General features: G+C 31.8%; 1 protein-coding gene and 1 long non-coding RNA gene across 3 annotated transcripts; one reads left to right on the top strand and one right to left on the bottom strand.

The window, feature by feature from the left end:
- Positions 1–370: 370 nt before the first annotated feature.
- On the top strand, positions 371–4381 carry LOC128178633 (uncharacterized). The gene is made up of 4 exons (XR_008242983.1): positions 371–448; positions 637–715; positions 3940–4042; positions 4155–4381. It is a non-coding gene; the product is annotated as an uncharacterized LOC128178633 (long non-coding RNA).
- Positions 4382–8281: 3900 nt separating this feature from the next.
- Positions 8282–24620, bottom strand: LOC128177871 (allene oxide synthase-lipoxygenase protein-like). Of its 2 annotated transcripts, none has more exons than XM_052844769.1 (16): positions 24477–24620; positions 19830–20352; positions 19679–19723; positions 18989–19117; positions 18715–18812; positions 18290–18422; positions 17837–17932; positions 17491–17587; positions 16938–17055; positions 11379–11471; positions 11056–11116; positions 10848–10959; positions 10478–10569; positions 10214–10390; positions 9886–10049; positions 8282–8630 (listed from the first exon to the last, which is right to left on the bottom strand). In XM_052844769.1, the coding sequence occupies exons 2-16, from the start codon at positions 20289–20291 to the stop codon at positions 8516–8518; spliced, it is 1992 nt and encodes a 663-aa protein (XP_052700729.1). In that variant the 5' UTR covers positions 20292–20352; positions 24477–24620; the 3' UTR covers positions 8282–8515. The 2 variants fall into 2 exon arrangements, with proteins under 2 accessions (XP_052700729.1, XP_052700730.1); XM_052844770.1 differs by having other exon boundaries at positions 19830–20348; positions 24477–24591.
- Between the last annotated feature and the right edge of the window lie 1314 nt (positions 24621–25934).

Raw genomic sequence — 25934 nt, forward strand, 5'->3', positions numbered from 1 at the left:
TTTTTTGTGAGGTTTAACATCTAGGGTACGCATTGGTTTCATCGATTTTCAGTTACTATTGTATGTTATCTACAATTTGTAAAAATTCCATCGTTTTTTGATATGTTGATTTCTGTTGCTGAATTTTACAAAATTATGTGGCATGGGATACCGACCTAAATAAATTCGAAATTCTCTAATAACAGTAAAGATACATGCTATTTTAAGTGAATTTCAGTTTTATCTTTTTAATTTAATTATCATTCATAAGAATGCATTCAATATTGAACACATTTATGCATGTTTCACATTTTTATAATAACATTGAAGTGGTAAAATTTAATAGACAGTTGCGAAATTTGAGTTATCTCCCTTTTCTCATAGTCTGTTTCAAATTGTTATTTCAGATTGTTGATATTGAATTTGTTCACTATATAGTACATCGTTGGATTTAATCACAGTATTTACGGTAAATAGTTATTTATCAATGTCATATCTGTAAATTTTAATTAACATTTGAAATGACACTTTTACTTGTGTAAATTTATGTAAGCTGGTTAAGTGGTCATTGTCTGATAGTCAAAATATTGAGTCTTAATACATATGTAGTGACAGTTCTGGCACTCATCTTGATTTCTTTATAAACACCATTTTCAGATACCCTTGTTTATCCTGTGGACTTTTTCTGATGTTCATGTGCATGTGAACATTTAAACAGTTGTACAACTATATTAAGGTAAGTACATGTACTATTAAAATGAATAATGTCATGTGTCTTCATATGTTATGTGTATGTGTTATGTCTATGTTTTGTGCTGTGTGTGTCTTGTCTTATTGTCTCACTAACATGTGTTCCATCAAAAATTCTGTCAAAACAGCCAGCATATACTTGGTAAATATAGTTTCATCATATTGTTAAAATGTTAACACACAAGTTGGTATTTGAAATATTTGAGAAGAGAGGAGGAAATATTAATGACATTCACAACGACATATGTCATATCCTGAAAATTAACAAGAAATTAGTGAATAAAAAAGCCCTGTATATCAAGATCAAAAGAGGATTATCAAAATTAAGAAAACTGAAAGGAAAAAAAACAACCGAATATAAAGAATTTGAAAAAAAAGAATTCAAAATTCCTTTTGAAGAATACCCCAATTCGAAAATAAAGCCATCAACAGTGCATTCAACAACGGAGTCAAACATTACAATCACATACCTACAAAAGAAAATCATTTCATTAAAAGAACAGCTGAGAGCTATCAAAAAACAGAGACTTAATGAGAAAATAAAAAGAAAGGACGATATCATTAGAAACTTAAGAAGAAAAGTGTATATTAATGAGAAGAAACAGAGGAAGGAGACAATGAAGGAGGAGAAGATTGAAAACCAAGGAAATGTATTTTTAGATAAAGGTGTTCAATGTAATACTTATAAAACTGTATTGAAAGATTTGGAGAAGGAGTTAGATGTTTTCTATTGTGAGAAAGAGGTTGGAGAGAAAGAGAAAGAGAAAGAGGGTGTGAAAGTTTTGAATTTTAGAGAGAGTACAAGAGGAAAACCTTATGATTTTAAACTAAGAGAAGTTATTTATACTTTAAGGGCACATAATGTTGGAATTAATCATATTAAGCCTGTTATTAATGCTGTTTTATCTCTTGTCAATTTTAAAATTTTAGATATTCCATGTAAAAGTACAAATTCTGTTTTAACAACAGAAATGGGTGTTTTAGGACAAAATCAGTTAAAAGAAAAGTTATTAAATTGTGAAAATATGACCATGTTGCGTGATGCCACAACCAAGAAGGGCAGACATTTTTATGGTGTAAAATTTTCTACAGATTCCGATATTTTTACTGCCGGTTTAAGAGAAGTCAGTGATGGCAAGGCCGATACGTATGTCTCTACAACAACAGATATTCTGAATGAAATTAGTGATGGACATTCTAGTGAAATTTTAAATAATGTAACTTGTTTTATGACAGACAGAAGTTTTACTGAAGAAAAAGTTAACAAAGTTTTAATGAATGAATGTACTGATTTTAATTGTAACAAAGATTTTTATTCTTTTAAGTGTTCTGTTCACCCACTTTTACAGTTTTCAGACGAATGTCTTAAAGAAATTTTAAAACTTGAAAAAGATTTTAATATCAATTTTCATAACTTGTTCTGTAAAGAATCCTATACTTTTTATCTTATTAGATGTGTGTCAAAATTATTTTTTAAAGATGGAACAGGTGACCCTCTTTTAGCAGCAATTTTTATTAAAGACCAAGGTATTAGAAACATACCGATCATGAATGTAAGAGGGAATCGTTTTAATGTTGTGTTTTACAATGCTGCAGGTATTTATTTTTTAAGAAAGCATATTATTTTTTATCTGTCTTCATCAAAAAGCACTTTGAATGTTGTTCAGAATTTTATTTTATGTGCCCTTCAAAACAATTTTATTTTATGTATTTTAAAAGCTCTGGGTATTTTATGCAAAACTTTTACAGAGCCTTACTGGAGAAAAACAGATGAGGTTGAAAATGCTGTAACAATGGGTTCTGTATATAGAAGAATGTTAGATTTTTTAGATTCATGTACAACAAATCCATATTTACTTTTAAAGAGAGAAATTTCATTGTTTTATGGTCAATCCTTACCATGTTCTGATGTGGAGGCCATTTTGTATGAAAGTTTTAATGACGATATCACCTGTTCCATCATAAAGAAGTTTTGTTCTCTTTTAAAGGTTAAATGTGAAAAACTTTTTAGTTCTTTTTTACAACCATCAGGCAAGTTTTTTAATCCATAGAAAAATGTAGATCTTGTCCTACAAATAATATCTCTGTTGAAAGACTGATGGGTCAGTTGGACAAGAAAATGAATGATGTACCACCTTACGATGTTTTTAATCTTCAAAGTACTATTATATTTAATGATAACAAAACTGATGAATGGCTGAAAAGAAAATCATTGCAAGAGAAAGAAAAAGTTATTAATGATGTTAGAAAAAAAACCAAGGAAATTATTTTTGTTAACAAGACCAAGAAAACACAATTGTTACAACAACATTTAAAGATCATTAAAGAAAAACAAGACTTTGTGAAGAAAACGAAAGAAAAACAACAGAAAAAAATTGATGATGCCGTTGATACATTGCACAATGATGGTATGTGGACATCTAAGGAGAGAGTGGACCTGGAAGTGGGGAAAATAAAGAAAAAATCAGAAAAAATGAGTGAAATTAAAAAACAAATTACATTATATAAGAACGTGTACGCACTTGATAAAAATCTTAAAAATTTCACCAAATTCAGTGAAAAGGGACATCAGTTTAGTATAGACAAACTTTTAGACAATTTGAAATTTCTCATTGAACATGTCAATCAGGACAAATCAGAGGGTGAAAAATCTTTCAATCCCCAAAAATTAGTGTCCAAACTATTCTACCATGTGTGGACCAATGAGGAAGGAGAGAACATAGAATGGAATGGACAAATAATTGAGTACAAGAATGGAATATTTAAAGTAATTTACTGTTAAACTTCAAATGAACACTTATTTTAACTAAAACTAATACAAGTTTAAAAAAGGGTATGGTAAAAAGTTGCAGGGTATGGTGCAAAATTTGCATGTTTATAAACTACTTATAATCTAATAAGCATTATATAGGAAAACCACATTTAATGTATTAAGGTTTAATGCATCATAAAAACTTTATATTAATAACAGTCATTATGATGGTAAAAAATTTATATAATTTAAATATTTCTTTTCTTAAGTAAAGTAATTTAGCAAAATAATAACCAATATAAAATCATCCAAAAAATAACCTCTTTCTAAGTGTTTTTTGTTGTGTTGTCTGTGTTGATTTGTGTGTTTTGTTCTGATCATTATAAATGAGTATTTTTAAAATTTGTTTTTACAAGAGAATGTACTACATTGATGATAATAATTTATTATTATTACAGGTCCAGTATTGGCAAGACGATTGTGAAAGAGACGAAGATTTATATGAATTGACAGAGCAAGAATTCAAATCAGACTTAACAGAAGGAAATTTATTCATAATAAGTAAGTGAAACAAACCAATAATGAATTGAATAAGTTTTTATATGCAACTTATCTAAATTACTTCTGTTTATTAAATATTGTAAAGTAATTAATATTTCTTAAATAATTTTAGATAACACTGATCTAGACCACTGCTACGGCAAACCTTGAAACAGACTAAAAGGTAGAGTGATCTTTTCCTTAAATTGAGTTGTCCTTCCTTTCAACCAAAAGTTTCATATTTCTCTTTGGATTACCTCCCTTTGTGTTGAACTATTGTTTATTACACTTTTATAATAAAATTAATTTCTGATCATTATGTTTATGAAAATGTTATTTTTAACATATCATCAACAAATATTTGCACAATTATTGTTAAAAAACAAAGAAATATTATTTTTTCTTCATATTTTTAAATTTTAGGTGGAATTGCTAGTGAAAGGAACTTTGTAGAAATTTTTTTTATTAATAACGAATAAACATGATTTTAAGATTTTTTTTCATAATTACAAATCAAATTGGCTATGTAAAATTGAACTTTTTATTTAATATTATGAAATAGATTTACTCAAAACACGTGATGACCTTTATATGTGTGCTTATGGTGCATGAATTAGCTTTAGGATGCTGATTTGGGGGGGGGGGGGTAGCTTTTTTTCTCAAATAGTTATTTATGATTAGTAATATCATTTTCTACCTTATATGTAAAATATATTAAATTCTACCGTCTGGATTTTAGGGGGACCATCTCAAAATATTAAAATGCACCAAATTTTGCTATATATTTGGAGCATTACAAATGAATATTGGTATTATGGATTCATAAAAAAAAATACGGAAAAGGCCCTCGAGGATAGCATTATTATGTGTACAAAATTCTTAACGGCGTACAATTTTTTACTTTTTCTTTCATGTTATTTACATTTAAGTATTGAAAGCTTACTTTTGGATGTCGTCCGTCCTGTAACAAACCATGCGATGCACACAAGTTTTTCGAAATAATTTATAAAATTGAACACAATAAACATAATACAGATAAAAATATTTCGATATTTTAAGGAAAATTTTTGTTTTTTAAACGTTTTTTAGTTGTACAGTTGGGGAGGGTTGCAATTGTGCTTTTCTGAAGTTATGACATAATGAGCCTTATAAAAAATAACATAAAAGAAAAAGTAAAAATCGTACGCCGTTAAGTGTAAATGCAGACATGCGAGATTAATATGTCGACATGCATCTAATTTTTGTAGACATGCACGATAAGTATGTCGAGTATGTCGACATGCAACTTATTTAGATGACGTGCCAGATGAATATGTTGACATGCAACTTAGTTATGTTTACATGCAAAAAGAGTGTGTTGACATAAAACTGCTTTATATCAATATGCAACTAAATTCTATTTGTTGATATAAAGAAGGTCCATGCCAGCATAAGTAAGTTACATCTTAATATTTGAGTGAGAATTAGGTGGACTTGTTATATTTCAACTGGGGTTTAGAAAATAATCCGGTTATTGAACTGGCTGGCGGCTGCCTATATAGTACCCGATTTATTCTGCAGACAAATTGTACGTATATTTAAGGTTTGCATATTGCTTGAATTTTGATTTTTGATAATTTATCCAAATATTAAAAAAGACCAGCTTTGGACTTTGTCATTTTCAGGCAAAATATTGCATATGAGGTACTTGTTTTTCTTATCACTTAATATGCATGATCAAGGTATGTGCATTTAGATTATCTCATCCATTCTCAAAAACAATAAACTTACTGGATTACCGGGACCGTTCTGTTGAAAAAGTTGGATTTCTACTGGCGTAAGTTCTCCCTTACCGTCAACAAAGAACACAGCAATCGCAACAGGACATTGTAGTAAAGAACGATAAAAATATTCTGTAGCGTGACAAAAGCATGGATGAATTTTATTAGTAGGTTAAAGTATCAGAAACAGCAGAGAAATATAAACATAAGAATCGTGTTTAGTCTAAGGGCTTCCTAAATAGGTAATCTTTACGTTCTAACTAATAATACTTTTTAGTCGACCCCCATCCCTTCCCCCTCCATCCCCTCAACGATGGAAATATCGACGTTATATTTGATTTATGCTCTTGTATGTCAGGTGTAAAATTTGTGGACAATATGTTTGTTAATATTTATAAAATGTGTTCATAAAAGAGGAAAAATCATTAGTTCCGTGTCCTACATGTGTACTTCTGACAATCATTTACATTATGGGTGTACACTGCACACTGCATACCAAGTATCACCCACCCTACCATCCCATTTGGATAGTTCTTAACGTTGAATAATTCATTTTTCCGTGGATTCTTACAATTCCCGACATCATTTTACATGCTCGTGATATTTACACAAATGCGTTTCGTAAGAGCGATAAAAGTACACGATAACTAATCAGGATTTCCATTTGACTGACAAGTGGTGGGTTATACAAAACTATATATCAATATCCTGCTTCAAGATCCTTAATTCATTGTAAATCATTTGTAACAAAGAAAATATCGTCCACCTACCATTTCTTTAATATAGAAAAATAGATTTTTGACTTATTGTAAAGATTTTTAAAAACATTTTATCAAATGTTTTTTTTTTGTTTTTGTTTTTTTTTAGAGATTTTGATCTTTTCACCTCCAAACAGATTTTTATGACTTCTTACTAGTATTTCCTGTATACAATCGACAATGCAGATTGCATGCATGTCTCACTTTGGTACAAAGAAATAGTCTCCTATCTCTGTTCACCAAAGTTTTGGGATATAATAGAATATATAAACAACAGTTTTTAAAAATAGTAAAACCAGCACAATGGATGAAAGTGTGTGTATATATATATATATATATATATATATATATATATATATATATATATATATATATATAAAATCCTTATTTCATGAATGTTTTAAAGAGGAAAGTATTTGTGCTTTTTCCTCAAGCTACAAAAGTAATAAACTTTCTGAATTCAATCGGGGTTTTTTCACATTCCGGTCCGGATTATTTGTAAATGCTCCAGTTTGAATTAATCATTATTACTTTTGTAGCATGTAAAAAGAAGTCACCGCGAAAGCTTGCATGGCATATTTGTAGTTGGACGCATTCGTAGACAGAAGAGAGAACAGATGAAAACATTTATATACAGAATATATTGCTTTAAAAATCCTTGTTTCTTATGACCATCATGTACATTATGGGTTTACATGTTGCATATCTATTCCCTACACTTGGGTAGTTCTAAAGGTCTAAAATTACATTCATTTTCCCGTGGATGCTTACAAAGCAATAAAAGTAAACCAATCTGAGACCTAAAGTTTGTCGGTATCAAGAGCTGCATAGAAGAAAAAACCTGCAACAAATGCGACAGATTATTCATAGGTATATATTGAGAATCAGCGTAATTTAATATAAGGATAATGATATATTTTCTGACGCGAAACTATAAATAACAAGAGATATTTGTGAAACACTTATGTCCCTACCTTGGAAATATCCACGAAGAAAATGAACGGAAACTGCAAATAATTGGAATTTTTCTAAGCCCAAGGGGCATAACTCTAACAAAAGTTGCTTGATCATACCCAAAATCAACCTTGACTTAGATATTATTATGATAAATCAGTATACTAAATTTCTTTCAAATATCTGAAACTTCTGCGAAGAAAATGAACGGAAACTGCAAATAATTGGAATTTTTTAAAGTCCAAGGGGTATAACTCGGTCAAAAATTGCTTCATCATACCCAAAATCAATCTTGACCTAGATATTATGATGATAAATCTGTATATTTAATTTCATTACAATACGTGCAATCTCTACGAAGAAAAGTTAAGTACTGTAGTTAGTTTGGAGGGGGAGAGGCTCGACTCAAGAAACATATCGCTGGGTTTTCCCGCCTTTTGTCTCCAAGTGCAAAAGCACATCACTAACATGTGGATGCATTCACATCAAAATCTTGTTTACATACACTGATAAGCTTGCGGCATCACGTAATGATGGATATTCAAAGAGGGGCATTTACTGTCGGAACTAATCGGAAATTTTCTTTAATACCTGCATGATCATGAGTTTGTAACTTATGTGCATGGCTTGATGAAAAAACAGAAACTTGTCTGTCTATGTAAAACTCATAAGATATTAAGGTATATAAAGCTTTAATGTTTCTCCAGTAGTGTTTTCCCTCACTATGTTTTTAATTTCACACTAGCCTTCTCGGCTACCGTAATAATGGAATGAACAAACGCATTAGCTATTATACAATTGCTATTTATACAGCGTAAATATTTATAGTTGCATATTTGTCAATCATTTCAAGTGTTATAACAATGAACCATTAAGTAATAATAAAACCCACATAATGTTTTATATATATATGTGTAGATGTACTTTTTAACAACATGGTTGTTAAAACATTCCAATTAAACATAATGTTGATATTGTTTCGGTTTTAGCTGCGGCTCTACAGTTTTTTCCGTCTTCCCATGTTAGATGCTGATGGAATTCGGGATTTCTTCCGGCAAAAGGTATTCGTATTTTCGTTCCAGCTTCTCGTTCCTTTGATGGATTTTTAAACTGATATCCTTCAATTCCTTCCTAAACCTAAAAACAAACAAAACATTTAAACAAGATTTAAATATTGTTACCACGATCAATGCATGTATTTAATTAATAAGCAAATTGCAGTTAATTACGAGTTCAATTATGCTTAATATTTTAAGTAAGAAATACGTAAATATTGGAACATTCAACGTTTAGGATAACGTTTAGTCACGGATTGAGGTTATTTTTCTACTTAAGTTCAATATATAAGGTCAAACATGGTTTTAAACACGCACAATAAAACATTTTAAATTATTATTCATCGCAATGTGTTTACGAAGTGATTTCGGATAAAATAAATCGATCTTTATATAATTTTGATTTTTAATTTTTTTTATTGTAATACATGTATATACGAAATAAGTAAACTGTCTTAAAAAGTTTCATTATCTGTAACAATTTTAAAATAAAGAAAATTGGTGATGGTACGTTTTGATGCTTTAGAGGTCACTAGCAATAAAAGTAGGTCATTGGCCTAATTATCTGAAAGTGAATAACAGTACCCCCATTGTATGGTTACAAGGTTTTATTCCCGGTAGTGTAATAGTTTAATTTAAGAATAAACGATGATTAAAAGATCTTGAGTTTTCTTCTACTTGACTTTGATTTGTATTAATTTATTTGTTGTTATGGATACCTCATTTAAAATAAAAATACCTAATCAAACATTAAAATCATATCATATGCGACATTTTCCTTTTAACTCCGAATATGTCACAAACAAAGAAAACGAATCAGAGAGAAGCATTACTTTCCATCTAGTTTTATTATTTGCTGTTATGATTATTATCTACATGTAGTAAACTATTGTTTAAAGAAATTCATTTACCATAATGATTACAAATTGACACAAGAGCTAACTTTTTTATTTACAGTTTTCGAAATTTATTTACAACTTTTTGATTTGTGGTTAATATAGATCATCCTTATTTACTGTGCACTAGACAGTCCGTGTTAATCACACTTTATTTATAACAATGCTGTTTGTGTTCAAAATATTTTTTCGACTTTAGATATTGAATTACACTTTTTTCTTTATTGATCCAAAACTTAACCTGAGTATACATCATCTTATCATATTGAATCATTCTGTGTGAGAAGAAAAAGCGTATGATACTATTAATACAAGTTGGAATAATGATTTTTCAAAGTTATTCACATTTACAGAAAACTTTCTGGAATACAAAAATATAGAAAATCAGTGTGTTTTTAAGCCAAAGCAATACAAAACGATTATAAATCTCGGATGTCTTACTCTTCTACAATCTGAACAGCGGCTGGATCATACGTGTAGTTAACTTCAAAGTCTCCTAACGCATTAGTACTTCTTTCACTGAGAATTCTAGTAATGACCATGGTATCAAGAGTGGTGGACTTATCAATCAACAACTGCACAAGGTTTTCCTCATCCAGTGAGTTCTACAAGAACAATCAAGTTTACTTAAAGAAAAACACCAAAAGAAATCTAAAATCTTATTACAATATAAAAATGCTTGAATATGAAATAAAATGGCCATATTTATACCGACGGTGAAATAAAATACGTCAAATTATTTCTAATTGTCAAGTATAAACTTGCTCACTTTATTTTTTGGCGGCACTCCTTTGATTTTTGTGGGATAGCTTGGCGGGAATCCATAAGCATCGTACTGAGGAAAGTTGGCCGCCGCATGTACAACACTGCTTGAGAATATTACACTCGTGAAGACGGCAGTGAGCTGATTCACTGAACTGAACTTGCCGTTCTCAAAAGGGACACCCTGTATCAAATTGGAAATTAATGATCGAACTGATAAAAATCGTTATTTTCAAAAACTAAGTGCTTCATTTACATAATCGAAACTTACTTCAAACCCACATCCCCCTTCCGATTTGGACTTTGTCAGTTCTTGTCCAAATGTCTGAATTTCAACATCGTTAAGAATTTTGTCACTCGTATCTACCAATAAAATGTGAGATTTAACAATGAAAAGAAACAATGCACAATGTTCCAGTACATTTAGGACTTTCGTTTTACGTATTTTTAAGCAATAACAACACAGTTTGAGTTGCAGTCATAATTAAAGTAATCAAACCTTATTAATTTTATCTGTTATGTATTATGCATATTAGTTTCAAGTTATTGTTTTGCTTATAAGATTTAAAAAAAATGTGCGGTTGTTTCGTTCAAATGCGTTATAACATGAATTGAATTGAAGTATTAATTTTAATACTTACCATAGTAAAGATTGACGTATTTGCTTACATAACCAAAGATGGCTTCATATAATGCTAAAGTGTCATCTCGCTGGTAAAACGTGGGAAGAATGGATCCATCCTTGCAATATAGCTGTCGAAATATAAACAAGACAACAAGGTGAATACATAATGTTAAAATATTTCAACCTTTGTCGCATTACTAAGATTCATGAATAAAGAATCAAACCCCTCTGCTTTTCAGAAATTCTGGATAACTTCCTTCTAAACCCATTCGCCAGGTGCGAGCACTGTAAAACAATCAACATTTAAACATGAGTTTAATGTATTTACATGGAGTATATATATGATTAAAAATATTAATTCAATATTTTCATTAAGAACTGTTTCAATGTAATAAGTTGTAAACTTTGTTCTTCCAACAATATAACGAAGTGGCGAACTATTTAATGTAACCGTTTCAGAATCTTATTAGCTATTAAAAATGAAATCATCGCTCTTTTTTAAAATTTTGATACAGGTACCAAAATGAATGTAAAAAATAGTACTTGCCCCTCTTTTGCTAGTTCCAGTACACCTACACTTCCGACCGCCATTGTTTTATCAATCCATCCCCCGGGTGAAACCAAAAAGTTGAGCGCACGACTGCACAAACAAGATTTGGAACGCTCATTATTTCAATCATGATACATATATCTTACAAATACCACTTAGATTTCAGATATTATAATTTTTACTTTACTACATCTACATATGTACAGGTAGGCGTATGTATTTACATTCACATCGTTTTTCCCTTTCAAACTGCACGATTTGATTGATTTGAGTGATATTTACGCTTAACACAAAAGACTTTGTCACCAAATCTGGTGCGTATGAATACTCCCTTCAGTATTTCTCGCGACTTCAAACCGAATTACGACCTGGTATCATACTTACGCTGATAAACATTTCGTTGATGTAAATGTTTTTAAATGAATTCAATTTACAAATATAGGTAATCATAGATTACTAAGCTCACCGAGACGGATCATCACCCTTTATCATTTTATATGAAAATCATACTTTATGATCTTGGATATTCATGGATTCTGTTTTGACAAAATATCGTATATCATCTGATAAATTTTTTTATGATAATCATATGTTCATATGTTAATCAATACAATGATATAAAATTAAATATTGCATCATGTCATATTTATAATATATATTATATAATACAATTAAATACTGTAATAAACAATAATGAGATATGATAATGTAACATATGATATGACATTGTATTGTGTTATAGCTTATTGTATTTGATCACATAATACAATATCATAAAATATAATACAATATAGTATTATATTACAATATTATATTACATAATACATCATAACATTGAAACATGATATTATTTTGTATAATATAGTATGATATTGTATTGTATGACACTGAAACATATTTGATACATAATATGATATTTTATCATAAAATACAATATAATTATATTCCAACATTGTATCTTATAAAATGATACAATATAATGTGATAAAGTAGAATATTATATAAATAGTGCCTGTTTGGGAGGGTAACAGTTGAAATTGACACCCCGAGAAAACCATTGTCAACCGACGCGAAGCGGAGGTTGACAATGGTTTTCGAGGGGTGTCAATTTCAACTGTTACCCTCCCAAACAGGCACTTTTTATTTTGTTATACTGAATGTCTTTTTTAAAATTTTTAAGAAAATTTTACTGCTTTTATATAGGAATAACGTGAATTCTACAGCAAACCGTACGCGCATAATTTTCGCGCATGTAACATTTTTTAATGTTACCCGTTGCCAAGTGCGTTGCTAACGCTGAGGGTAATAATAAATATTATTAACTGCGTCTTAACCAATCAGATTTCAGTATTTAACATGAAAGTATAACAATATAAAATACTATACAATATTGTATCATAATATACAATACTATACATCACAATATCATATCATAAAATATCAAAAAAATTGATACAATATCATATCGTATCGATGACTTTTTATAATATAACACATGATATCATATTGTATCATATCAAACAATATTGTTTCATATCATACAATACTTTATCATAGGAATCATGTTATATCATTTATCAACAAACACATCTATCTATCGATCAGGTTTTTCTTTAGCATCCTTGATAATGGAGATCAGGCTCTGCATCTGAAGCAACCTCTGCGTTTAATTTATAATAAAGTTAAATCAACAATGCAAGCTATCATCTATAAAACATGTGACCTGTTCCAAAAAACTAAACCTCATCCAGCATCCGAAACCTATGGCTCAGATTCAGCATTCAAGCCCATCAGGTGCATTGGTATCATAAGACGCACCATCCATGCAAGTTTGGTGAAGTTTGGACCAGTAATAACTAAGATATCATCATCAGAGGGCACTAGCAATTAAAACCTTAACTTCCTCCAGCATCCACAACATATGGCTCAGATTCAGCATCCATGCCTGTCAAGTTTGGTGAAGTTAGGACCTGTAATAACTAAGATTAATTTTTTATCATCCTTGATAATGGAGATCAAGCTCTGCATCTGAAGCTACCTCTGCGATTCATTCATATTACAGTTAAATCAACTATGCAAGTTTGAAATAGTACTATCATCTTTTAAACATGTGACCTGTTCCAAAAAACTTAACTTTATCCAGCATCCGAAACCTATGGCTCAGACTCAGCATTCAAGCCTGTCAGGTGCATCAGTATCATAAGACGCACCATCCATTGAAGTCTGGTGAAGTAAGGCCAAGTAATAACTAAGATATCATCATCAGAGGGCACCTGTTTCAAAAACTTTATTTAACAAGCTCTTAAAACCTTAACCTCCTCCAGCATCCGAAGCCTATGGCTCAGATTCAGCATTCAAGCCTGTCAGGTGCATCAGTATCATAAGACGCACCATCCATGCAAGTTTGGTGAAGTTTGGACCAGTAATAACTAAGATATCATCATCAGAGGGCACTAGCAATTAAAACCTTAACTTCCTCCAGCATCAACAACATATGGCTCAGATTCAGCATCCATGCCTGTCAGGTGCATCTGTATCAAAAGACACACCATCCATTCAAGTTTGGTGAAGTTAGGACCTGTAATAACTAAGATTTATTTTTTATCATCCTTGATAATGGAGATCAAGCTCTGCATCTGAAGCTACCTCTGCGATTCATTCATTTTACAGTTAAATCAACTATGCAAGTTTGAAATAGTACTATCATCTTTTAAACATGTGACCTGTTCCAAAAAACTTAACTTTATCCAGCATCCGAAACCTATGGCTCAGACTCAGCATTCAAGCCTGTCAGGTGCATCAGTATCATAAGACGCACCATCCATTGAAGTCTGGTGAAGTAAGGACAAGTAATAACTAAGATATCATCATCAGAGGGCACCTGTTTCGAAAACTTTATTTAACAAGCTCTTAAAACCTTAACCTCCTCCAGCATCCGAAGCCTATGGCTCAGATTCAGCATTCAAGCCTGTCAGGTGCATCAGTATCATAAGACGCACCATCCATGCAAGTTTGGTGAAGTTTGGACCAGTAATAACTAAGATATCATCATCAGAGGGCACTAGCAATTAAAACCTTAACTTCCTCCAGCATCCACAACATATGGCTCAGATTCAGCATCCGAAGCCTATGGCTCAGATTCAGCATTCAAGCTTGTCAGGTGCATCAGTATCATAAGACGCATCATCCATACAAGTTTGGTGAAGTTAGGACCAGTAGTAACTAAGATATAATCATCAGAGGGCACCTGCAACAAATACTTTAACCAGCTCTAAAAACCTTAACCTCTTCCAGCATCCGAAACCTATGGCTCAGATTCAGCATTCAAGCTTGTCAGGTGCATCAGTATCATAAGATGCATCATCCATACAAGTTTGGTGAAGTTAGGACCAGTAGTAACTAAGATATTGCTATCAATTGGCACCTGCAACAAAACTTTAACCTGCTCCAAAAACCTTAACCTCCTCCAGCATCCGAAACCTATAGCTCAGATTCAGCACTCAAGCCTGTTTTGTGCATCAGTATCATAAGACACACCATCCATGCAAGTTTGGTGAAGTAAGGACCAGCAGTAACTAAGATATTGCTATCAAAGGGCACCTGCAACAAAAACTTTAACCTGGTCCAACAACCTTAACCTCCTCCAGCATCTGAAATTTAGAACCCAGATTCAGCATCCAAGTCTTTCAAGTCCATAAGAAGGTCCAGATGCATCATCCATGCAAGTTTGGTGAAGATAGGACAAGTAATAGCTTAGATACAGGACCTGCAACAAAAACTTTAACCAGGTCCGGACGCCGACGCCGACGCCGAGGGTATAGCATAAGCTCCCCTTGACTTCGTCTCGGTGAGCTAAAAACATATATTTTATTATTATACCAAAGGTTGTATTCATCGAATAACAGAATGAACATTACAAATCTCACCGAGACGAGGAATCACCTAAATGAAGCATCAACTTTATGAGATCACCATTATCGTATTATATTAAAATCATAGTTAATAATCTAGGATATTCATGGATACCCTAGTGTGGTTTGACACTATATCGTATATCATAGGTTAAAAATTGTTTGATAATAATGTTAATTTCATACGGTATTGTAAGATACAATATCAATCAATTCAGTAATATAAAATATGATATTGCATCCTTTGATATCATTTTATCACATGTTAATCTCAATATACGGTAGATATCACTCATGGGATAATTTTTTTATTATCCACTGTGTGTTCTTACGCCAGGTGACGTCATAATTAAACATTACGTAGGTTTAGGCTGTTGATTCACGAAGAATGAAAAATTAAAAAAAAGAATTTTGTTGAAGTGTGGAGCTGTAAATTTTAGCATTTAATGCTGTTTTAATTTTTTTCATGAATTGATAAAAATATGTTCGAAAATGAAATGTTCCCTTGTTAATCTTCAAGGAACTTTTTTCTATGCGTAAAGTTGTTGACGTCTTGCAGCAAATGTGTTGTGAGGCTCACAATGAAAGGATTGAGGTTTAATAAAAGACATGGTGAAACGTGATAAAAAGAATCTCTCATGGTTTACGATGGTATATGATTTTTATCCAACTCTGTGTGTGTGTGTGTGTGTGTGTTCTATCCCCTCGCCAAGGCCCGGGTATAGAACACACACAACTTGTTGGATAAAAATCATATGCCATCGCAAACCATGAGAGATCCTATATATAAAATATGACACGAAATTTTATTGTGTTATAAATTATTGAATTTGATCACAAAATACATCACATAATGATGATACAATATCATATTACATTGTATACAGGTTCATTTTATAAAGTCAAAAAATACAATATCATACTATCCACTATCGTATTATATATAAGATTATCATATTCAGCAGTTGAGCCTGTTAAGTGCATCAGTATCATAAGACGCACAGTCCATGCATGTTTGGTGAAGCTAGGACCACTAGTAACTTAGATACAGGACCTGCAACAAAAACCTTAACCAGGTCCAGACGCCTACACCGACGCCGGAATTTAAAATCAAATACACATGTAACTTAATATCAAATATATATTATCAACATTAAGAAGTGCAGACAACGTATATCCAGAGGGTTGTAGTTTGTACTATCAGTTCTTCAATGTATGTGTTGTTAAAGCTTCGTTTGACAATACAACAGATTGATGCAAAAACTGCATGACATTTTAGTAGTTGATTTATTTTTGTCTTATTCACACTCTGAGTCACTGACATTGTTCGAATTCAAAATCAGGTAACAACACTGGTAGAATTTAAACTTAAAATTGAGTTGATTGAAAATTCAAGTACTTATTTGTTAACACCTTTTGTGTTGGACGAATATAACAGGGTTCGAAATACAAAGTTAACGAGACTGGCAAACATATATAAATGTATACTGAGGTTAAAATCAACCTTGTGTACAGAACCATTGCCCACTGATATTACTTTATTTATTTATTGAAAATGCTACATTATAAATTCTGAACTGAGTGCATGTATATCAGTACATGTTCTAAAACTAACAGTTATAATACATCACTAATAAAAACTCACTCATTAATGGCAATGATGTAAAGGAAATGAGGAGCCAACAGTTTGAACATTGGATGGGAAGGAGAAAGACATCTATTGGCCGCTACACAGATTCCTTCCATAAGTAAGTGAGTATACCCTTTAATCAAAAAGACAATGACAAAGACAAAAATAAGATATATGATACATGTACAGCTGCAGCAAAAAAAATCGATATATAATGACTGGTTACGTATGTAATCTATAAGAGGTTAAAATATTTCGAAAACATTGACATCTTACTTAACGTACATGTACAATCATAAAATGTCTATAATGTAAGGTCAAACAAAATTAAAATGATATCACATGTGATGAATAATATTTCTGAGCTTTTCTATGTTTTGAAACCATTTCCAAGAAATGATAACTCATATTGTGAGGCATGATCATCTATACATGTAGCATCAATTTGCCATAGAGTCTATATTCTTGTGTACGTTTTTAGAAGTAAATGTTACAATTTTTGTTTTTGTTGTGAGGAGTTTTAACAATTTGATGATGTGTTTTCTACCAATGCACATTATTTTTTTACCTAAGTGGGTTATAGCTTGATGATAGTTGGAGTCAGCCACGTTGTACCACATTTTTGCTATCAGCCATGTATTGGGTGGATCACTGGGGAGAAAAACCTGAAATAATGGCATTTTTGTATAACTAAAAGATGAAAACGTAGAATTAATCAACAATATGATATGCACATATGAACGTATGTACTTTAAAAAATATCTGCATATGCAATGAAAATGTCACTAAAGTATTGACATTCCAGCATTTAGAATTGCCTTATGGGGCAATATTTGAAAGAAATCGCATTTTTATTCTCAATTTATCCTATTGATAGTTATATCATCACATTATAAAAACAATGTAAAACTTACCGGATTGTCGGGAGCTTTCTGCTGGAACAGTTGAATTGCTACTGGCATAAGTTGTCCTTTACCGTTAACAAAGAACAGAGCAATCGGGACAGGACACTGTAGGAAAGAACAAAATAAAATACTAGGTATGTATTTAGATGCTTATATAGATTTTTTTTCCTCCATCTAAAAGATAATGGTCAAGCACATAAGCTTACAAAATGATCCCAAAAAAAACTTGTATTTCACTACAATAAATTGTATTAACTCAATAAAAAATTCCATTTGTTTACGTTAACTTTTAATATTAATATTACATGTATTAAAGTGAAAGAAAAAACAGCATGATTGACAGTTGTTTCTTAAAGCATGTCAGACTCTATAATAATATTTTTGACGGCGGCACACCGGATTTCTGAAGCAATACACCTTAAAATCATGCTGCCTTAACTTAGTTAAATTATTTCGACTTACAACATGTCCCTCCACACATGTTATTCCCTCCAGAGTCTCTAGATCAATGATAAACAACCGTTTCCTTGAGATGGCTTCGGATATTGTCATTCCCTCCAGAAACGGCTTTAATTCTTCATCTGTCACTCCGAGTCTGTTAATTATGTCAATACCATTTATAACTTGTATCTTACTTGTGATTGGTCTGAAATATCTTTTCAAACGCTTTTTGGATGATTGGTTCTTCCTGGTCACTCATATTGATTTTTATTTGATTTTTACTTTCTTTTGAAAAGTTAAACGTTAGTTAAAAGAAAGATAACGATTCAAATTCTGTTAACACATAAACTATTGTGTTCTGATCTAACAGTACAAAAGTACAAAAACTAACACCAAAGTAAAATTTGCGAGCGTTAACCTATAGTTTCTTGTATTGAGTATCTTACTTGTCAGGGATTTCTGTGCAGAGACAGATCAGATTTGGATTGACGCTGTTAATTCGTTGCCAACCAAAACTTTCATCACTCTTCCAATCGTTCATACCCTGCTCGATAAATAGTTGAAAAATTCAGTAGTTACATGTATATCTGTCCTCAGTTGTCATAAAGAATGACCAATGGAATCATCAATAATGATCTAACTTTGGTTCCTTCTTTTACTATTTTTGATATATTAAAAATACAATCCGGAAAACAAATTCTTATGATTTTGGACTTTTACCTTTGGGTATTCGAATATTTTTGAATAGACACCCTTCAAATTTTCTAAAGTTTTCCATGATCCACTTCCAAATATCAGTTCCACGGCTTTCCCGGCAAGTAGACAGTATTTCCTCTTTGCAATATCCAACTAGATACAAATACCATATGGTATGATTTTAATTAAAATACTCCCATTTTAAGTATACATAATTCTTTCAATGGTTGCTTAAGTATCGTGCTTTCTAAACCATATAGTTATGAATGTTACCCGACGTAAAGATGCGATTTTCATATCTGGCTATATGCACAAGCGTTCAAGTATTTAAAAGAATAAAATTGACACAGGCCTAAAAAGAACGGCCACATTTTCTTCAAAACAAAAATAAATTTAAACAGATACAACATGTAGTTACGAGGATTTAAAGTCAACAGGACCAGTCTGTTTCCAAATTCTAATAATTAATATCTATTTTTTTATTTAAACCAAATTGCAATTTCCTTATTACTAAAAACAGTTATTTATATTTACTAAAATACCAATACTTTCTTATATTTAATAACTTTGCGGCCAAATTTGTGTTTTACTTTAAAAGTATCTTATGTTTCATGTGGTACAAAAACTTAACAAAGTTTAAAAGATGTTCCTGCCAAATTCGTTTTCAAAATATTTGGTTTGATTTTAGAGAACAAAATACAAGTTTAAGCTTACTTTTGCATCAGTCGAGAAATTCTCATCTTCCGGTACAATCTTCACCTAATTGGAGTAGAGGGCATAGAATATAACCTATGATTAATTAACTTAGGTGTTTATTGTTTCAATTAAAACACAAGTTTTTAGGTAGCTATAACGTCAATATTACCTGCACGGGTAGGCCTGAGAACTTTTCCTCGTATTCATAAAGCTTCTGTTTCTCTTGAAGTTCAGCATTCCTCTGCTCTGGTCTTGGGTCATACTGTGGCAGAAAGGTATCATATTTCCCAAAGTACAGGTCAACATCGGGACGAATCCATCGTAGAATTGGAAAAACTGATGTGACTCCACTCTTTTGGTTCAGTACTTCTATCTTGTCAACAAACCAATCGCTGAACAGTCCTGCCTGGTCTCTTTTTAATTTGATCTCTGTCACTTCGGGTATGTCGGTGTCATCTTTGATTTTAAATACATCCAACTGGTTGCGCTCAAAATCGTTTCGAAACCAGTTGTCCAAATTGGCAGGTTTGGTTTGTTTTCCAGAGCCATCAAGGAGGACTATCTCTACATTAGCGTCCGTGCCGGCACCAAATCTGTCTCCTGTCTTGACCTTGATTTCGTAGGTGGTCATTTTAAAGATGAACTGAACGTCATCAACGCTTTAGCGAGTCCTTTTTATATCCGATGACTTCCTTAACGGAAATTTAAATGTATAACTTAAGCTAATGTTACTTAACAACTACAGGATACGTATTTGATTAATAAATATTCTCTCTCTCTCTCTCTCCCCCCTCTCTCTCTCTCTCTCTCTCTCTCTCTCTCTCTCTCTCTCTCACATGGGCTAATGTAAGTTTAAACGTTAAATTAAAAATTTCTAACCATTTACCTGTGAATGCCAACACATTCGAATCCATGATCTTACTTTCTTGTAATAAACATACAAATACAGTTCAGTTCAATAAAACAAATAACCAAAAAAAAAATTTCTACACATCTGTTATTGAATTTTATCATACTAATAACTTAAATGCATTGTTTATTGCTAAAATGACATCGCATCAGTAGTTTTCTTTCTATTTAAAACAATATCATCTGTTACAACAACATGAGGCCAATAGGCCGTGCATATTACAATGTCAGCAGTACTTATTTTTAAGATTTTCCGTTCCGTTCCGCAAAATACCATTACCCGTGTGGATATTGGTATTCAACGGAACAGAACGGAATGAGCGTAAATTTCCTTCTCAGACTATTTTCACGCCAATTCTATGCTTACGACGAAAATATATGTAACATGATCATAATTGTTTACAATAAATCAACATTCATGCTGTCGAATTATTTCATTTAAGGTGTAATATCCCTCTGATAAGAGAGATAACTTCTGTCGAAAATAATCTCACTTTGATTTTGTTAACTCACAATAATTGAGGAATGTCGCAACAAAGGGAGGCCCCAATTTATGTTGGAAAGCGACATTTATTTAATATTTAATTATAAAAATAAAGAAAATTTGAACAAAACGATCTGAACCCAAACTTTTGCAAGGGGAAAAAAGTAAAGACAACTTTTTTTTTAAAAAATGCAAGAAGCGAATCATATTTATCAAAATCTTAATAAGGCAATATCTACATGTGAACCCCTTCCCCCAATGGATTAATTTTTTTAAAAATATTAGTAAATTTTATGTACTTGTTCAGTACATGAACAGTACGTGTTTGATGTTTTATGCCAGAGAATTTTGGATGAAATATTGCTCTCTCTCTCTCTCTCTCTCTCTCTCTCTCTCTCTCTCTCTCTCTCTCTCTCTCTCTCTCTCTCTCTCTCTCTCTCTGGTTATACCTCGATAACAAAGGTGAATGAATTATAATTGGGAAAAATGTGATCAAGACAATTGCAAACTCTAAATTTAGTTATTGTCGTTTGAAACTTATAACATTTTAAATGCTTAAAATTGAATAAGGGTTTTCTTATCTGAGAGAGCAGATATGGGACAACAAAATAAAAAAAAATACAATGTAACAATATAACATTTTATTCCAGACAATATATCCCTATATTGAGAACATACCAATTACTGGAAAATCATTCATTTGATCCCCTTTTTGTGTTATAACAAAATGCTCTCTCGACTGGTTTACATTTTTAGCATTTCTAAAACATTTGGATCCATTTACATGGACTATTATCTTATTCAAATTTAAAAACAGAAAACCTTTCTGATAAATAAGAAACTGTGGCAATTTATCATATACTGTATGTAAAACCTTTAATAGTCTATGATAAAGAAAGATAACTCTTTCTAATTAAAGCAATTTTTGTTACGAACCTATACAACAAAGTGCTATTCTGAACTAAAAAGCAGCGCTTCATTATGTTCTGTAATATGAATTAACAATGTATATAACTATATGTTATTTTCATCGACTCGTTCAGTTCTTTATAATGTTCCATGGCAAAACTCCAGAATATCTTTCAAATATTTTAGAAACACAAACTTCTAAAGATGGAACACATAATACCAGAAGTAATAATTCCATACGAGAAATTTTCGCACGAACAAAGCTATATTATGAGTCATTCTTTCCAAGTACAATAAGGCTCTGGAATACACTACCTAATGAAATACAAAACAACCCTTAATTAAACAATTTCAAAAAAATATTTAAATCATAGCAATATAAACATTCCCGATTATTATAATTTTGGATCCAGAAAAGGACAAATTCTACATTCCAAGTTAAGATTAGAGTGCAGCGCCCTGAAACTTTATATCTCTGCCCCTCCCCCTTATGCACATGTGGTTCAATTGAAAGTAATGACCACTATTTTTTATATTGCCCAAATTATGATGTAATACGTAATGAAACAATTAACAAACTTCGAGATTCAACAAATGTCAACCTATTACTCTTTGGGTCTCCCAATCTTAGCGATTATGATAATAAATACATTTTTTATATGGTTCAAAAAATTATCATCGACAGTAAACGATTTCAGGGTACTATAACCGCCGGGTTTGAACCATATGGGGTATTTTCCGTACCGGACGATTACTAGGGAATTAGCTCAACACTCGCTGTATTTTCCACATTTATTTCAGTTAATAACACAATTATACAAACAGTTACTCTCCACTCCGTACACATTAAAAAGGGGGAACTCGCTTATTAATAGTTCTAACTTAATGTTAACCTACGTATGACAGTGAGGGAAAACGTAACGGGTTAGGCGGACGACTTGTATCTTGACTCTTAACCTCTAACTACATGTATCAACTCTAACGCTCTACTTTCTTCAACCAACTTACAATCATCTCTAAAACATATAATAATATTTTACTGGCGTGACCATCTAAATAATTGACATGTATAAATCATCCAATCAGAGAATATATTTCTTGATCCTAACTGACCATCGTCCAGGTAAACGCCCATTTATTCGCCTGCGTTAATCCGCTAATTGTTATGTACATGTAATTGCATTAACTCTATTAGTGTCAAACACACATTTCTTAGCTGAAACCATTGTCCTTCAATCCTGCCCTTCTATAATAAGTATATTTCCTAAAGCTACACTTGATTACTTTGATGTCCTATTTCTTTGTTACAGTTAAGACGTTTGATAAACATTAATTTACATTCTTTCACATCACAGTCAGGAGGAATTTTACGATAATTAAGAAGAGTAAATAGTGTTAATTTACCAACAAGCTAACTATAGAAAATGTTCGCAACATGTAAAATATACATTTTACATGGTGATAGTACCTAGAGTAACCTCGACACTTTTTTTTACTACATTATATTTTCTAAATATGTAAAAGCATATAGGATATCTAATACAGGGATGTATTTCATACATGTATTTCCTTTGGTGTTTTACTTCAAATTGTTCTGAACATAATTGTATTGTTTTTCTTATAGTATAACAAGAAGTTATACGTTCGTGTGTCGATTAGCTCACTAGTTTAAAAATAGATGCACTTGTAATTCCAACTCTCAAACTCATGCATATGTCAACATGTCTAGTCTTGATTGATACATATATTGGATGTCTTTATCTTCTCTTTTATATAAGCTTTCTGGTTCTTTATTTAATCATACATACATGTAATTTGCACCTCTCATATTTTTTCTTATCTAAGAGAGGGATTTGTATAAGCCTTTTGGCTTGTTTCCCAATCTTATCGTACTTTATGCCAAATACATGTAACTGCTATTGTAAAATAACAATAAATATTGTTTAAACTAAAGTCCCATGATTTGAAAATCACGGTTTAAAGTTGAGTCGCTAACGAAATTAAACCACATTTATAATAGTTAACCCGTTAACCTGTGCAATGGACCAAAGTTTTTCGATATGAATCCACTTAAAAGCCAAAGTTTAAATTGCACTTGGTCAGGTACACATGTACCTGGACATTTTAGTATGATCTGTCAGTAGTTAAATTACCTTCAACAGTTTTGTTTCTTAAATAAACAGGTATTAACTCTAAATATTAAAGTTATATGAGCCGGTCCTATGATATCGCGGTAGCTAAATCATTTTGTCAAAAATCTATCAATACGAAAATATTTCCAGAAACTAATGTTATTGTAAGTACTTCAGTGATATCCAGCGTGCCTCTGTTTACTATGTCTAAAAATATCCCGACGTCAACTCTTAATTTTAGCACGTGCTACTATAAATATTAATAAACAGAAATACCGCGATACTATAGAACCCGCGATATGATAGGAAACAAGAAGACAACAAAAGTATATAATACTAGTAATCACTTACAAGATAGATGTAAAGCAAAGAGAACACATACCTGGTCTAAACCCGCGGCCTGCTTACACGTACTGGTTTAGGGTGGACTAATTTTGGTCACAAAGATGTCCGTAAGCATTTGTCCCGAAGGTTTGTTTTTGCTTTCTTGTTTAGAATTAAAATACCAGATTATGTATTGCTTTTCGATTATCTCGAGCGCATGATTGAATTTCAATAGAAAAATATCAGATTACAGGAATTCGTTTACCATGTCAGATGCCACCTTTACATAATTTTGTGAACCCTGTTCATCACGCAGGCATTTATACACACGCATGGTAAGTATTGCAACCAAAACCGTTAAAGAGTAGTGTCATATGCATTGTGCTATTAGTTGGCAATAAATAAAAGCAACTGTAATAGAAATAAGAATAATTTACCGGCAGTTTTGAGATTATTTTTTTTTTTTGGTATTTCATCATCCTAAGGGTCCTCCACACCCCCGGAAAAAGTTCTGCATACAACCTCATTATTACTTAAAAATTTGGATTTCTAGTATGTGTTCGGCTTAAAGTTGACGAAAAAATCATTTTTTTTGGGGGGGGGGGTATCACAATTTTTTTAAAATTCAACCACTACTCAGGAAAATAAAACAGAAGTCCATGCAGTATTCGAACTCGGGACCTGCGGGTCGGTAGATCGAGGATACATCCATTGCTCCTCAGAGATAGACATCAAACTTTTGCTAAATCTCCATTTTGTGACGTACTGTCATAAAAAGTAGAAGTCACAGGATGTCGAGGGTCCTCAACGTTTTATACATAGGAGTCATCGATGCAATGTAATGTTAATTACTTTAACAATTCTAGTAAATGACATCCCTTTTTATCAACTCCCGTATAAACTAAGAAACAAATGCAACACCATACAGAGACATCCACCCCCTCCTACTAACGATAATAATAAGCAAGATATTTTACAAATTTATAAACGATTACTTTATTCTGCGAAAGTCCTCAAGGCATTCGTGAAGTGATAGAATGTTTATAAAAAGACTTAGCGTAACTGCAAAACCCTTAGGAATGTAAGGAGATAATACAATATGAAAATGCTACTAGTATTCAATTTCCTAATTCAATTTTTCATCTGTTTATTTTCAAAACAGTGTTTATGGAGATACCTATAGTCGCTGATAGGTTAATATTAGAGACAAGTTGTTGTCCTTTAAAAAAGGACTACAATACGTGGACCATTTGCATGTGTTTCCGACGAAACGTGAAAGCCTTAAGATTATCAGAGAGTCCACCGACTCTAGCCCTCTGCTTTTAACCACTAAATTTGTACGTTGGATTGTATAGCCCTGACTTTTTATCTCAGAATTTAAAGGGTTCATACTTCTAAAATAATTATGATCTATCTATTAATGAAGTCTGCATGTATAGTATCAGGCATTCGGCGAATTCTACTATTTGTGCACACATTACGATTCGCACTACTTTGTTAACTATGCAGTGACAGC

Source organism: Crassostrea angulata, chromosome 3, assembly GCF_025612915.1.
Source record: "Crassostrea angulata isolate pt1a10 chromosome 3, ASM2561291v2, whole genome shotgun sequence".
Classification (NCBI taxonomy): domain Eukaryota; kingdom Metazoa; phylum Mollusca; class Bivalvia; order Ostreida; family Ostreidae; genus Magallana; species Magallana angulata.

Coding starts and splice junctions, on each gene's coding strand:
- LOC128177871 (XM_052844769.1), bottom strand. CDS start 20,291: ATGACCACCTACGAAATCAAGGTCAAGACAGGAGACAGATTTGGTGCC. Junction 11,472..16,937: donor TACATCATTGCCATTAATGA/GTGAGTTTTTAT, acceptor TTGTTTGTGCAG/TCGTGCGCTCAACTTTTTGG. Junction 10,570..10,847: donor ATACGTCAATCTTTACTATG/GTAAGTATTAAA, acceptor TTTTATTGGTAG/ATACGAGTGACAAAATTCTT.